The 14687-nt window shown below is 39.5% G+C and overlaps 3 protein-coding genes across 4 annotated transcripts; 2 read left to right on the top strand and 1 right to left on the bottom strand.

Annotated features, from left to right (window-relative positions):
* LOC108040147 lies at nucleotides 1-973 on the bottom strand. Its single transcript, XM_017117442.2, has 3 exons — nucleotides 607-973; nucleotides 288-548; nucleotides 1-226 (listed from the first exon to the last, which is right to left on the bottom strand). The coding sequence occupies exons 1-3, from the start codon at nucleotides 893-895 to the stop codon at nucleotides 48-50; spliced, it is 729 nt and encodes a 242-aa protein (XP_016972931.1). The 5' UTR covers nucleotides 896-973; the 3' UTR covers nucleotides 1-47.
* Nucleotides 974-1461: 488 nt separating this feature from the next.
* On the top strand, nucleotides 1462-11311 carry LOC108048156 (tyrosine-protein phosphatase non-receptor type 61F). Of its 2 annotated transcripts, XM_044457839.1 has the most exons (7): nucleotides 1462-1650; nucleotides 7266-7439; nucleotides 7506-7768; nucleotides 7850-8216; nucleotides 8594-9147; nucleotides 9336-9461; nucleotides 11164-11311. In XM_044457839.1, the coding sequence occupies exons 1-7, from the start codon at nucleotides 1558-1560 to the stop codon at nucleotides 11198-11200; spliced, it is 1614 nt and encodes a 537-aa protein (XP_044313774.1). In that variant the 5' UTR covers nucleotides 1462-1557; the 3' UTR covers nucleotides 11201-11311. The 2 variants fall into 2 exon arrangements, with proteins under 2 accessions (XP_044313774.1, XP_044313773.1); XM_044457838.1 differs by lacking the exon at nucleotides 11164-11311 and having other exon boundaries at nucleotides 9336-11094.
* Nucleotides 11312-11924: 613 nt separating this feature from the next.
* Nucleotides 11925-14635, top strand: LOC108048140 (zinc finger protein CG2199). Its single transcript, XM_017128628.2, has 2 exons — nucleotides 11925-12163; nucleotides 12225-14635. Exons 1-2 carry the CDS (start codon nucleotides 12026-12028, stop codon nucleotides 14220-14222), a joined length of 2136 nt encoding a protein of 711 aa, XP_016984117.2. The 5' UTR covers nucleotides 11925-12025; the 3' UTR covers nucleotides 14223-14635.
* The last annotated feature ends 52 nt before the right edge of the window (nucleotides 14636-14687 follow it).

Genomic DNA, 14687 nt, shown 5'->3' with positions numbered 1-14687 from the left:
TTTTGTGATCGATGGTAATTATATTAAACTAGTAAAGCCAAATTATATCACGTCTCATGCTTTGAGTTTTCCACAACAGTAAGAGGAGTTTGAGCCATGAAAATATCGCCATAGGGATTGTTCGGCTTTTGGCTCTCGCGATCGAATTCAGAGCCAATGGCCCACAGCGACTCTAAATCGTATTCCTCCCGAGCCCTCGGTGAAAATATATGCAGGGCAATGTTGCCTAACAAAAATAATGGCAGTTAGATCGATTTAAAAGTAAAGATTTTCTTGTTAATACTCACCCAAATCCATGGCCATCCAATCCCGGCTCTTGTCGCCCTCAATGCGGGGTAGAATGTCGCCCTTGGTCCGCTTGATCTTAAACATGCGGCGTACAAACTCTGCCGTGCTCAACATGTGCCGGTAGCTGCGACCACTGCAAACCACCAGGTGATCCACATATTTCAGGTTTTCAGGCACATAGCAAACGAAAATGTCGTCCACATTCTCCTTGCGCAGCAACTCCACCAAGTCCTCAACATCAAACACACCGCGAACGCCACCTGTAAGCAGAGAAAAAGTCTTAGGATTCGGTTCATTCCTGATTACTCGCTATCTTACGCCTTAAATTGAGGCCATAGTATTGATCCTGCTCCAATTCCGAATCCTCTGGAAGCTGCTGCTCCTGATAACGTGCCTCCTCAACATCGAAGATCTCGGACGCCTCCTCATCCCGGAATATTTTGTATTTGTCCTGCACGCCGGCAACCAAATTTTGGTCGGGATTAACTTCCTTTTCCAGGGTTTTTGCAGGCACTGTCGGCGGTTTGGAGAACTCATGGTGGAAGCAGCGTAGAACAGGAACACTTAAACGCTTGTCGTGAACCAAGCGAAAAGCGCGTGTTAGCATTTTGTTTAAACTTGTTTTATTAAATAACAAGTGAAATAAACATCTGCGCCTCCGATAAGCGATTGTTTGCAGTGTGACCTTTTTAGCGGATTGTGGGTTTTGTTATTTGGTATTTTAAAACAATTAAATATACTACTATTCTAAATTTTAAATTTTCTTTAAAAAAATAATAGTTCCAAATCATTAATATTTAGTAAGATTTTCACTTGCTTGGTGGTGTTTATTTGAAAACCAATGCTACTTTATTTAATTTGAAAAACAAATACATATATTGGTTTTGTTGTATAATATTTTAAGATATACAATGTAAGTATGCAAGTCTAGTAAGCCTTTGAAACTTTAGTCTTTTTTGATAAACTGATAGCTCGGACCAAAATTATATAATCCTAGTATTAAGTATATGATTTATTTTGTTTTTTCTCTTAATTTTCAACTAGAAAGGTAATTTAACACCGTAATTTTGCTTAATGAAAACACCAGTGTGAGCACGGTATTTTTTGTGTATAGCAAAAATAAAGCGTTAGCGCTGACAGCTTGGAGCAATCACTTTACCGACGCCTGGTAACTCTGTTCTGAATAGTTTTCCAGCTCTAGTCAACGCCGCCTGACTCCAAATTAAAAGTTATAAAATCGCAACAAAACGCAGGAGCAAAGTGTGCACAATGAGCGAGCAGAAAACGAGTGGGTTGTCGGCCCTTCAGAAAATCGAGGCGGAATACAAGACTAAACTTCAAGAATGGCCTCGCTTCTACAAGGTAAATGGCAAGAACAACAACTACGACGGCTGCAATTGCACAAAAAAAAAACACAAAAAAATGGATAACCAATTATGGCAAAGCTAAAAGTCGTGGAGGATTCACAGCGGATGCGGGTACACACCTTTTTGGAGCTCCTTTGGCGGTTCGATTTCCACGAAAATGTGATGAGTGCGCAAAAGGCTTTCTGCAGATGCCTCCACCACCAATGCACGGACATGCTTTCCGTGTGTGTGTGTTTGTGGGGCCCCAGTGCGCTAGTGTTTTCGCTTTTGCTTCACCAGCCAGGCTTTGACCAAAAACAAAAAACACTAAAAAAGAATGTACAAACAGATTCACACCAACACACACAAGCATACTTGCTCACCTGCTGCATTTTGCCTTGCATTCTCTATTATGACCGTGTCTGTGTGTGAGTGTATTTGGCATATTTATGCTTGGCTATTGCTACCTTTCCCCAAAAACGATTTCCTTTGACTATCTATAGAGCGTTGAGCTATTCTGCGAATTCTCGTTTGGCCAAATAAAATTGGAAGCGATTTCTGGGAAGACTGTTGTTGTGATTGCCATTGCCCCCCAAAAAAAAACAAAATAAATGGATGAGGGGTGACAGTGTGGTAGCCACTTAAGAACTCCACATACACACACACATTGGCAGACAGAGAGAGGCTCACGCACACAGGGGCACAAAGGGCATGCGTCTGGTTTTTTGAGTCTCGCTTTGGGTTTCTTGTTGCCTGTCGGAATCCTCTCTTTGCCTCCTCCTCTTACTCCCCTTCCTCCTCTCTGCTTTATAGCCAGTTCCGGCGAACTGTGTCTTCAGCTGCTCCTCCCTCTTCCACTCACTTGAATTGGGATTTCACGGAATTCCACTCCGCAGTTAGGATGACACAGTATATGTGTATCTCGGTTTCTGGACCCGCTCCTCGGGCATCCTTTGTGCCCGCGCCGCGAGGATAATCTAATTTTCCAACTAACTGAAAGGAGTCTGCTCGCAATTATGCGTCGCAACTGGTATGAAAAATCGCTACCAGCCATAACCATTGAAATACAGTCAAGCTAGGCTACTTCGAATCACTTGAAATAACAATAATAAGTCCATAACTTATAACTTTGAGTTAATCACAAACTCACGATTTTCCATGAATTTTGTTCAATTGAAAAAGTCACTCAAAATTAATCCGAAATTTGATCATTCATGAAATTTACCAAAAAACCATATTCAAGTTCGGTTTAAATTTGTTCTTCCATGAAAATTTCCCAAATTCTGTGCGATTGTTGTAGTAATTTGTAAGTTAGCAACCACAGCATAGACACATTTAATGAAAATAAAAAATTACAGTCCAGCCTTTCCTAATCTCATTTCTTAGAAATACTATTTAATTGGAATTCCACAAGCAACACTTTAAATATTCATAAAATTCCTCAAACATCAGCATTGTTTGACAAATTTGTATTAATTTATAAAATAATCTGCACTCTTTTTTTCCAGAAAATTCTAGTAATTATATTATCTGTAAATACATAAAAACAATTTTTTTTACATGCTTTAGAAATTTATACAAATTATAGAACATAAAGATTATTTTATTCCCCGCAGCTTTAAAGTCAATTAAGATTAAATTCATATTAATAGTCAAACATTACTCGAACGAAACAATATTGTCATTTAATTTACGACATGTCTAAGTATGATGGGATTTTTGTGTTTTATAAAAACATGTTTTGATCATTAAAAAAATCTCAGTGGGAAAGTTCGAAAAAAAAATGTCTTTTGTTCGAAATTTGAAAATACTATACTTATGTACATACATATGTAATAATATGAATATAATGTGGACTGACAGCTTTTCAGTTTTTAAGATTTGCAATTAGATAGCTTCACTTGGGGGGTTTGACTGTATGCGGAGAACGCAGTGACGCATTCGGATCGTATTGTTTTTGTTATGCTTTTTGCGTACTTAATGTATAATAATTTTCATTGAACGCACTACCGTTACTGGGTTTTCTCTTCTCTTTCACATTTTCCCGCTTATCAACTTACACCTTCCATTCCGCCCTATTATGACAACCTCCGTCAACTGTAACAAGGCAGAGGGTAGTGTAATTTGTATCCACAGACGATTAAACCTTACAAACCGCACTGGTTTGAATCATAGAAACGATTGGGTCAAATCATAATTTATTTAAGTTTTTTTTTTTAGGTTTTTATTTCAACAAAACGAAATGACTCAAAAATTATTTTGTTTTAAAGTTGGGTATATAAAATTCGACTCGAGGAATTTTTATTCCGCCTTAGCTGCAATTATGCTCCGCATGCATGCAATGTTTTTGTTTCTTGCTTTTCCTTGAGCACTACCACGTAAAACAGAAAAATAATAATAAAACTGCACGACACGCTTTAGAAATTCAAGCCCCCAAGAGCCCCTGCCCCCGCTTAGATTTCGCAATTATGTTTAGAAGGGTCACCTGGATAGCCATAGACCATAAAATAACAGTTTGTAGCTGTGGTAAACGGCCCAAGACTTAATGTTCAATGAAGGTGAAGAGATCTGTTTTCTCTTTCTTAAAACATTAGATCGGATTAAAGGTGTGCTTTTCAAGACATTTCTTCTAGCCATCAGAAAAAATTAAATGTGCATAGATGGTTTTAAAATATAAATGCGACAATTTTTATTGCGGCTTATATTGTCCATTTAAATAAATAACAAGCCCAGTTTAACAAGGAATAAATAACCTACCCCTATAAATGATGCATGCAACAGATGTGTTCAGAAAATTAGACAAATTCGTTATCGCTGGCAAATATTTAAAAAAATATTCTCACGTGACATGTTGATAATTAAACGTCAAATAATTGATAATAGCGAATTTATGAGTTCTGAGGAATATTAAATGCAACCCAAGTTTACTTTCCGTTTCTAAAGAATTATCAATTATTCCGATAGCGATACGCTACGTTAAAAGTCGGAAAGTAATTTTTCTCTCTAAAAAATCACCTTATCAGACGTTGCCCTTGTCAGATTTGGAGATTACGTAAGAATTTGGCTTTTCGAAGTGATTTCATAAGAGCACGGCAAATACCGGTATTTTCAAGCTCTACAGCTGATATACTTTTAAAACATGACGAATTGACAATTAACAACTTATTTTTCGAGCTGTACTCAACGCAAGCTTGCAGGAGAAACAATATAAATCGCTTTGTCTGGTTACTCATCCTCATCGCATGCATGTGATTAAACTTATCCGGTGGCCAAAAAAAAAAAACGACGTTGACTTTGAGCCGAGTTTAAGGAACACTTGTCATCGTCAGGTTGGCGCCATTGACCTTGTTTGGTGTTTGGTTGTTGGAGGGTTCGATTGTCCATGGCATTTTACAGCTGCGCCAGCAATTATATGTACATACATTCGGCTGATAAAGCCGGCAACGGTCATGCCCAAGATAATGCCATTAACGACAGCCAGCCTGCGTTGCTGGCTAATTAGTCACGCCCAGTTTGTTAGCTGGGTGGGCTTCGGTGCTTCAGCTCCATTCGGCTCCATTCCCTCCCAGTACAAGTCCCCGTATCTGTCTATTATTGGTGCAGCAGGGTTTGGCAAAGAAAGGTGGTGAGTCAGCGGCAAATGGGGCAACCCCCTTGATAAAAGACAACCGATTTCTGGGTGCAAATTGCAAAATGGAATTCCCCTCCAGGGAATACACCCGGGCTTATCATCTAGTTTACGAAACTTAATAAACTGAATAATTCAAAAGAATTTCATTCAGCCAAAAATTGTTTAATTTTTCATTATTCCAAATCATAGTAAATTATTTCTCAGAATTCTTATGAGGGTTAATTGTTTGCAGCACTCATGCTTAATAGCTTATTTCCTTTTTTGATTTTTTTTCTATTTAACTAGCAGAAAAATGTAGACAGAACTTTTTGTAGCACTTATAAACTTTTTTAACTTTTAGGACTGATAAATTTAAAAAGTTTCCTATCAGCTATTTAAATATGTGCAAAACGTACATTTTTGCAATAAACTTATTCGTAGAAAAAATATACATTAAACAGTATTTTTATGGGGCGTTGTATTTTCAGAACTTACTGATTATAGGGTAATCCTAGCCTTTTAAAAAGTTGAGAACACATCCCCTAATTCACTGCCAGCTGTCGACTGATAACTTTACCTGAAGGAAAACTCCCGTAATCAAATGTTTTTCATGTTTAAAACGTTAAAAAACGAGGACGGAAGCTAACTTCGGCAAGCCGAAGTTTTAATACCCTTGCAGACTTTGCCGAAATTGCTAAAACTGAAAAAGTAGCCAAAGGAATAAGGTATACATAAATAAACTAGATTTTCATCGTTTAATGTCAATTGCTTTTATACTGCAAAAATGTCATATAAAAATATAAAAAAAGGGATACTTTCGCAGCCTTTAACTATTTTTCCTACGGAAGCTATAAGAAATAGACGTCCGATCGGCAAGCGCTTTTACCCTAATCAAGATATGCGTAAATAAATAAGACTTGGAAAAATTTATGTCAGTAGCTTACACACTACGCGAAAAATTCAGAAAATCATCAAATTTGGACCGATTTCACCCTGTTGTTCCTATGGGAGCTGTAGGATATAGACGTCCGATCGTCACGTGCTTTTATCATAATCAAGGTATGCATAAAAAAATACGATTTGGAAAGATTCATGTCAATTGCTTATATACTGTGCGAAATATCCTAAAAATCATTAAATTTTAACCGATTTCACCCTATGGTTCCTATGGGAGCTATAGGATATAGACGTCCGATCGCCAAGCGCTTTTACCCTGATCAAGGTATGCATAAAAAAATAAGATTTGGAAAGATTTATGTTAATAGCTTTTACACTGCACAAAATATCTTCCATTCTTGAAAGTTATATCCGATTGTTCATATGGGAGCTATAGGATATAGACGTCCGATCAGCACGCGCTTTCACCTTGATGAAGGAATGTATAAAAAAATACGATTTGAAAAAATTTATAGCAATAGCTTTTACACAGCGCGAAATATTCTGAAAAACATAAAATTTGGACCGATTTTACCCTATTTTTCCTATGGGAGCTATAGGATATAGACGTCCGATTGCCACGCGCTTTTACCCTGATCAAGGTATGCATAAAAAAATACGATTTGGAAAAATTCATGTCAATAGCTTTTACACTGCGCGAAATATCATCAATTTTTGCTAGATATATCCGATTGTTCCTATGGGAGCTATAGGATATAGACGTCCGATCGGGGCGATTTTCAAACTTGATCTGCGTACACATGTTTTAGGACGCGTGTGAAAGTTTCAGATCGCTAGCTTTTAAACTGAGCTCACAAACGGTATTGAAACAGACGGACAGACGGACAGACGGACAGACGGACAGACGGACAGACGGACAGACGGACATGGCTATATCTTGATCCTGATCAAGAATATATATACTTTATGGGGTCGGAAACGTCTCCTTCACTGCGTTACAAACTTCTGACCAAAATTATAATACCCTCTGCAAGGGTATAAAAACAATATTTTGCTTTCAAAAAGAGTTTTTGAGTTTTTATGGGCTTTTCAATTGGACTAATTAGGTTTTATTTAAATTTCAGGATATTTGCGAGACCTGCGACCGGGAAGCGAAGGAAAAACAGTTCAGCACTTTAGAATCGGAACGTCACACAAATCGCGGGCTGAATCGTTATCGGGATGTTAATCCCTATGATCATTCCCGCATTGTTTTGAAGCGCGGCAGCGTGGACTACATCAATGCCAACCTGGTTCAGGTGGGTCAACTTAATAATGGAAGCATTATTATTAAATATTAATGCACATTTTTTTCCTTCTGTTAGCTGGAGCGCGCCGAGCGTCAGTACATCCTGACCCAGGGACCGCTGGTTGACACAGTGGGCCACTTCTGGCTGATGGTCTGGGAGCAGAATTCCAGCGCCATTCTCATGCTCAATAAGCTGATGGAGAAGAAGCAGGTTAAGTGTCACCTCTACTGGCCCAACGAGTTGGGAGCTGATAAGGCCCTAAAGTTGCCCCATGTCAAGCTCACGGTGGAGCTCATCCGCTGCGAGACTTACCAGAACTTTGTGCGACGGTGGTTCAAGTAAGTTATACTTTGGTTATTGGAGTTGGTTTTAATTTATATTAATCTTTTTAAATATTATATTATTAATTATATTTATAGATTAACCGATCTCGAAACGCAGCAGAGTCGAGAGGTGATGCAATTCCACTATACCACATGGCCGGACTTTGGCATACCCAGCTCGCCAAATGCATTCCTCAAGTTTTTGCAGCAGGTGCGCGACTCAGGATGCCTGAGCCGCGAAGTGGGTCCGGCGGTGGTGCACTGCAGCGCCGGAATTGGGCGCTCAGGCACTTTCTGCCTGGTTGACTGCTGCCTGGTGCTGATCGATAAGTACGGCGAGTGCAATGTGTCCAAGGTGCTTTGTGAGCTGCGCAGCTATCGCATGGGCCTGATCCAGACCTCCGACCAGCTCGACTTCTCCTACCAGGCGATCATCGAGGGCATCAAAAAGCTGCACGATCCCGTATGTATGCGCCACCAACGGCCGGCGGTTGGGAGTCCAATCCGGGGACTGCCAAGCGCCGCCGTTTATATTGGAGATCACGCTTATTCTGGGGTGTCACAGAAATCTTTACAGTATCACTTTATCACAGAATTTCTAGATTTATTAATCGATCTATTGTTTCCTAATTTTATTTAAACCTAAATGCTACTACTCCTAGTTCTCAAAGAAATTTTATTTACAACTGTTTTTTGTTATAAAAACGTTTTTTTTTTATTTTTCATTTGTGTAAGCTAATTAAAGAGAATGAGCTGACGTTGGTTTTCGGTTTGTAAAGATTTCTGCGACAGTCTTGATTATTACACGAGACTAACTGGTATCCTTTACTCCCTCCGCAGACTTTTCTCGACGCTGAGGAACCCATTATCAACAATGACACAGAGACTCACACACTGGATGAGCAGCCGCCGCCTCTGCCACCACGCGTTCAATCGCTGAACTTGCCACTGGCCCCCAATTCTGGCGGCGTTCTTTCGCTTAATATGCGTGCAGCCCATGCCAATGGAGCTGAGGATATCGTCGAACTGCTCGGCGACAAGCTGAGCAAGGATGCCCTGAACAACTTCATCAATCAGCACGATATAATCCACGATGCCGAGGTGGCCGACAGCCGTCCCTTGCCGCCGCTGCCCTCAAGGCCGCTGAGAGCTCTTAACGAATCGGACAGCGATGAGGATTACTTGCTGGATGACGACGAGGAGGATGAAACAGATGAGGATGAGGAGTACGAGACCATTAACGAACACGAAGCCGAGCCAGTTAATGGTCATGTGACGACAACACAGCCACACGCCGACGACGTTAATGCCAACAACGAGAAACCAGCAGCGCCAGCCGGCGAACAAAGCAAGGCCAACGGCATCGATACAATTCCAGGCCAACTCCCAGCCAGGTAATAGTCTAGTCGATATGCTAAACCGCAAGTCAATTTTGCAGCGATTGCTTAGATCCTCTGGCGCATTTTGTTTATCTTCATCGACTGTTTACCACTTTCCTTAAGCATTTAAACTCACCATTTTAATAATTCAAATTTAAAAAATTGTTAAACTTTGTAATCATGCCACTATTTAACCTTTTCAGTCCTGAAAACGAGCTGAAGCGACGAAAACGCAACGAATACCAGGCCAGTCTGGAGCAGAAGGTCAACGACATCAAGCGAAAGCAGCGGGAAAACGAGGACAGCCAGCTGGCGGCAAAGAAACGAAGGTCATTAATCACATATATTGCCGCTGGTGTTGTGGTGGGCGTGATCTGCGCCTACGCATACACGAAGCTAGGTTAAGTGCCCCCGTAGCCACTAAGTAGTCGTAGACCAGTAGTAGCAATAGCTGTATGACGTATTTAGTTGTCGTAGGACACCGATTCCCCTGATACCCGATTTCCGACCACCGATCCTCACCAGCTCGTCCGCCTGGCCTGGCATCTAATGTGGGCACAAATCAAGGGCGAGGCAAGGATCGGATAGGATCAGAGATCGGATGGAATCGCATCGCAATCATCCACGGATTGCGGATGGCGGATTGAGCTGAACGAACGATACACGATGCATAAATATTAGGGAATTTTTATATATGAAAAACAAAAGAAACACGAGAACATGCAACTTAACTTAAACGAGAGTCGGGTAGAAATCACGTAAAATGTAGATTTTGCGCAATAGACTGACATTTTAGAACAAATTTATTTTCTACACTCTTAAAATGGATTGATGACAGACCAGAGTTCCCGATAGAATCACACCAAAATCTAAAATTTACCTTAATCGCTCGCTATGCAATAAATTTGATTATAAATATTATAATTATCAACGATTCAAGCACCCCCAAGTCCACTCACACGCTTCACTTGTTGTTGTACAGCAATTTCTTATAGCATACGACCTATGTATATTAATTTATGAAGATTTATGAGAAACAAACACTTGTTGTAGTTCATGGCAAAATATATAAAGTGCAGCAATGTGCCAAAAAGAAACAAAATAGAGTATGAAAAAGCCCTTCATGACTTTTAATTTAACTTTGCCATCCCGCCCCATACTAACTTTGAATTGTTGTGTTTAAAATTACGTTCGTCTTTAAAATGCACTCTATTGAAACAAACGATATGCAGCTCCATTTAAGCAATATTATAAACAAGAGCAAAGTACACCTATATCTCGTTTAACGCTTTAAGGGGTTTTATAATCAAAATTTTTCATTTTAATCCTGACCCGAACCAATAAAGTGATTATTTTCCATTATGTAATTTTGGACTTGGCTAGTTGCTTATTAAATTAAATTAAAGTATATTTTATGAAGTCGCTAAGCGAAGTATAGGTGTATAATGTAATGATTATAAAATGAACAATGCAGGTTTTGCTATAGCAAAATCATTTTGTATTTAACAAACGAAGGGGAATAAGGAAAGGCTATTCAATGGTTTTTCCAGTAGAGTAAGTGTGTAACCCCAATCCCCAAAAAACATATTTATAATAACGTGTAGCGTGAGAGAATGCAAAGATACGACATGAATTATTTTTTATATGTGTAAACCACAATTTAACGAAATTCAAGTAACCACCCACAAAAGCGAGGCAGTACGAAAAGAAATCGGATGAGCCAAGGAGGATAACTAATAAACGAAAATACATATTTATATTAATTATATTTAACAGTAACAACATGAACAATACCTATAGTAATGCCTAGTTAACTGAACGTCGGCTAAGTACACACCATCCATACACTGAAACAAATCGAACACCACACAACACAAGTACTATATATAATGCCTATGAAAGAATGAAAAGAGAAGTGAGAGAAAGTATTCAAATAAAGCTATTCATATAAGACACAACAAATGCGAACTGCTTGAACTTTGCGTATTTCTTACTGTCATTCATAATATGTTTTCATCTCTCTGTTTTCAGACGCGAAAATCGTCACAAAAAGTTCAAGACAAAGTAACGGCACAGCCCATCCAGTCCAGCACCAACACAAAGAAACAAATTCAACATATCATTACTGCATTATTGTAGCTTTTAATGCCAAAATAAATAATTGTAAATTACGAACCAATTTCGAATTCTAACGTTAATTTATCGGTGAGCTATCGAACTGGCCCGCTGTTATACAACAGACGAGTAGCAGACTGTAATGTTGTAAGTGTGGCCAAGTTTGTGGAATATTAAAGTGTTTTACAATTTTAGGATGGTTATTTTGTTAAAATTTACTAGAACTCTTAAATCTTTAAATCACTACAGTTGCTTGGATTGTTTTTTTAACTTAGTACTTTGGTTTTTATTAAAAAGCATATATAAAGCTGTTTTATAAAAAAAATTAGATTTGTCAGCCAGCGCAAAATTGCCCTTACATTATTTGAGCTAGCAATGAAAAGGTTGCGTATTGTGATGAATATTTTGTCAACACTTTTTATTTACAACCGTATAGCCTGACTCCACTGCAACGTTGGTCATGCGTTTGTGTCGAAAATTAAAAAAATGTCAACGTCAACTCAAATAGCATCAAACTAATTACAATTTGTTTACTAGTTATCAGTTCAAAAAAAAACATTATTTTTAAAAAGTGCGCTAACACTACTCAGTATTTTTGTAGATGATGTGGCTTATCATCTGGTAACACTGCGGATTAAATAATGCATAGTATATTTTTTCAGAGCTTGATATTTCCTTTGACATTTACGTGGTCACATTGACTGTACTGACTGGCCGCACATGTGCTAACAAATTGGGTTTTAAAGATTTGATTTTTATTGAAAAAATCAGTGAAAAGATGCCAAGAAAGCCGAATAAAGAAGTACTGTGCGACAATTGCGGGAGTAGCAATGAGGCAAAGCACATATACTCCGCCCAGAAGGCATTCGTGGGCCGTAAAATTGTGGACCTGCTGGGGACAATCACCCAGAAAACCGTGAGTAGAAAAAGGCGGTATTCTGATTTCCTTATCTGTCTGACCCTCCTCCTCCTCTCAGCTCCCGATAAACTTGGGCCTGAAGGTGTGCTTCCTGTGCGCATCCACCATGATGTCAACCGTCGGCGTGATCGAGAGGACCCAAAAGCTGGTGGAGAAATTTCTGGCCATGCCCCTCAAAAAAACCAAGGACGTCAGGGCACCGGAAAAGGAGGACCATGATTTGTTGGATGCTGAGTCTAGTGATAATCAAGAAAACGATTTTGTAGATCTCACAGCAGAAGCGGAGAAGCCGATGAAACTAAAGAAAAACACAACCATCCGCCAGCGCAGCAAGTCCATGGCTGTCTGTTTAGAAAACACCGTTTTTTCCCAGATCGAGAATGTCAAGAGCTCGCCAAAGAAACTGGATGGCTCTTTCAAGAACCTCGATGGTTCGTCTCAAAAGCAGCAATCCCGAATTTTTGACGACAACCTCACGGACTCTATAAAGATGACGCCCGCCAAACCGGTGTCTACTAAAAAGAAGTCCTTTATTCATCTCTTTTGCAACGGCAATGACGGCATTGAAATACCGTCCGAAAGTGAGGACGAGGAGGCAACCGGAGAGGAAACTGTCAAAAAGGTTATAATTGAAACTAATAACTTCAACTGTGAACATTGCGAATACCATGCTAAATTCCCCAACCACTACAAGGACCACCTGCAAAAAGAGCATGGCCAGCAGCGTCCACGCATTTACTCCTGTCCCTGCTGTCCCAAGTCCTTTGGAGTCCTGAAGTCGATGAAAGACCATTTGTTAGTGACTCATAAGCTTATTGTGGAAACCGTATCGAAGGCCAAGTCAAAGGATAGCAAATCTGAGGGCAAACAAAAGGTTGATTCAAAGCCAAAGGAGCCTAAGACTCAGAACAATAAGCAAAAGGAAGTTAAGTCCAAAGCCAAGAAGCTAGATGAGGTAACGGAGATCAAGGCTAAGGATACGTCAAAAGAGGAAAAGTCAATAAGTAAACAAGTTCTGAACAAAACACAGGATACGTCAAAAGCGGAAAAGTCAATAAATAAACAAGTTCTGAACAAAACAAAGGATGACAAGGATAACGAGACCCAAGAGGAGCGGAATGTTGCCTCCTTTAAAGCCCTAAATGAGTCCTTAATGAAGAAAAGGATGTTCGAGAACGTGGTCGATTCGGATTACACATTCGCCATAAACGGATCTAGTGCATCCACTCCCAGGGCGGAATCTTCCGATTTTCAGTGCGACATTTGCGACTGCGAGCTGACTACCGCTAAGCAGATGCAGGATCACATGAAAACCGCCCACGCCATCGAAAAGCCAAAGATATTCAAGTGCACCATTTGCGACAAGAGTCTGACCACTAAACAGTCTCTAAATAAACACACACTTCTGCATAGCGACGGTGCTGATGTGGGAAAGTCCACCAAGCGAAAAATTCTGCAAGAAGAGGAAGAGGAGGAGGAGGTCGTGAACATTGAGAGTATTTTCCAAACTAACAACTCTGCGGATGATGATGAGGGTCCTAGGGAAGAAAAGATCTTAAAAGTAAATGACACCATGTCCGCACCTGGATCACCCATTAAAAAGGAAAGAAAGAGCAAGTCCAGCTTGCTAGACATATCCGTGGGCACAACTAATGGCGAATCGCCTTCAAAGGCCCAAAAACGTAAGAAACAGAAAAAATCCGAGGAATTAACTTCTGACCAGTTGATGGAGGAGATAAATCATAATGTGAAGCCGCACAAAAAGGCCCGCCTGGACTCCACCGCTGATGAGTCCGTGTCCGACTTCAGCTGCGACAAGTGCGGAAAACGCTTAAAAACGCAGCAGAGTCTTGAACAACATGTCCAAAAGAAACACAGCGTTCTAAAGTGCACCAATTGTAAGAACACTTACACTAGCCAGGTTGACTATGTGGGTCACTTTTCGGAGTGCGGTCCCAGCGATGACCTTCCTTGCGGCGTGTTTTTGTGCAAGAAGAGTTTCTCGGAGGCCAACTTCCTAAGTTCCCATCTGCGCAAGCGCCACAAGTGGGTTTAGGGTCCAATTTGATTGTTATATACATCATCACCTATTGACCAGTTTAGTTTTACTTTAGGTTATTGATTAGTGAATCTATCACTGAGTAGATTTCTTTGATTTTTATTGATGTTTTTACTGGACTTTAAAATGATTTAAAAAAAAACAAAAAATTGGCATTTGTTAAGACATTACAACATTACGGAAACATCTTTATAAATATTTAACGGTTGATTAGCTTTGAAAACCCATTCGAAAAAAGCTAAAAACATCATTATCTGGTGGAGTTCAAATCAATGTTAAAGCCATTTCAAGAAATCTGAGGCAATTTAATGATAAGTTTGGACATACCACTTAAATGGAAATTAATTGTACTCACAAAGAGTATAAAAATCCGTTTCATTTTGGAAAATTATTTTTGTATCAAACAAACAATTACAAATGACTACGATAATAAAAAAATTGTTTTATTTGCTCTTGAAATAA

The sequence above is a fragment of the Drosophila rhopaloa genome, unplaced genomic scaffold (assembly GCF_018152115.1).
Source record: "Drosophila rhopaloa isolate 14029-0021.01 unplaced genomic scaffold, ASM1815211v1 contig_163, whole genome shotgun sequence".
Classification (NCBI taxonomy): domain Eukaryota; kingdom Metazoa; phylum Arthropoda; class Insecta; order Diptera; family Drosophilidae; genus Drosophila; species Drosophila rhopaloa.
This window is presented reverse-complemented; position numbering and strand designations above follow the sequence as displayed.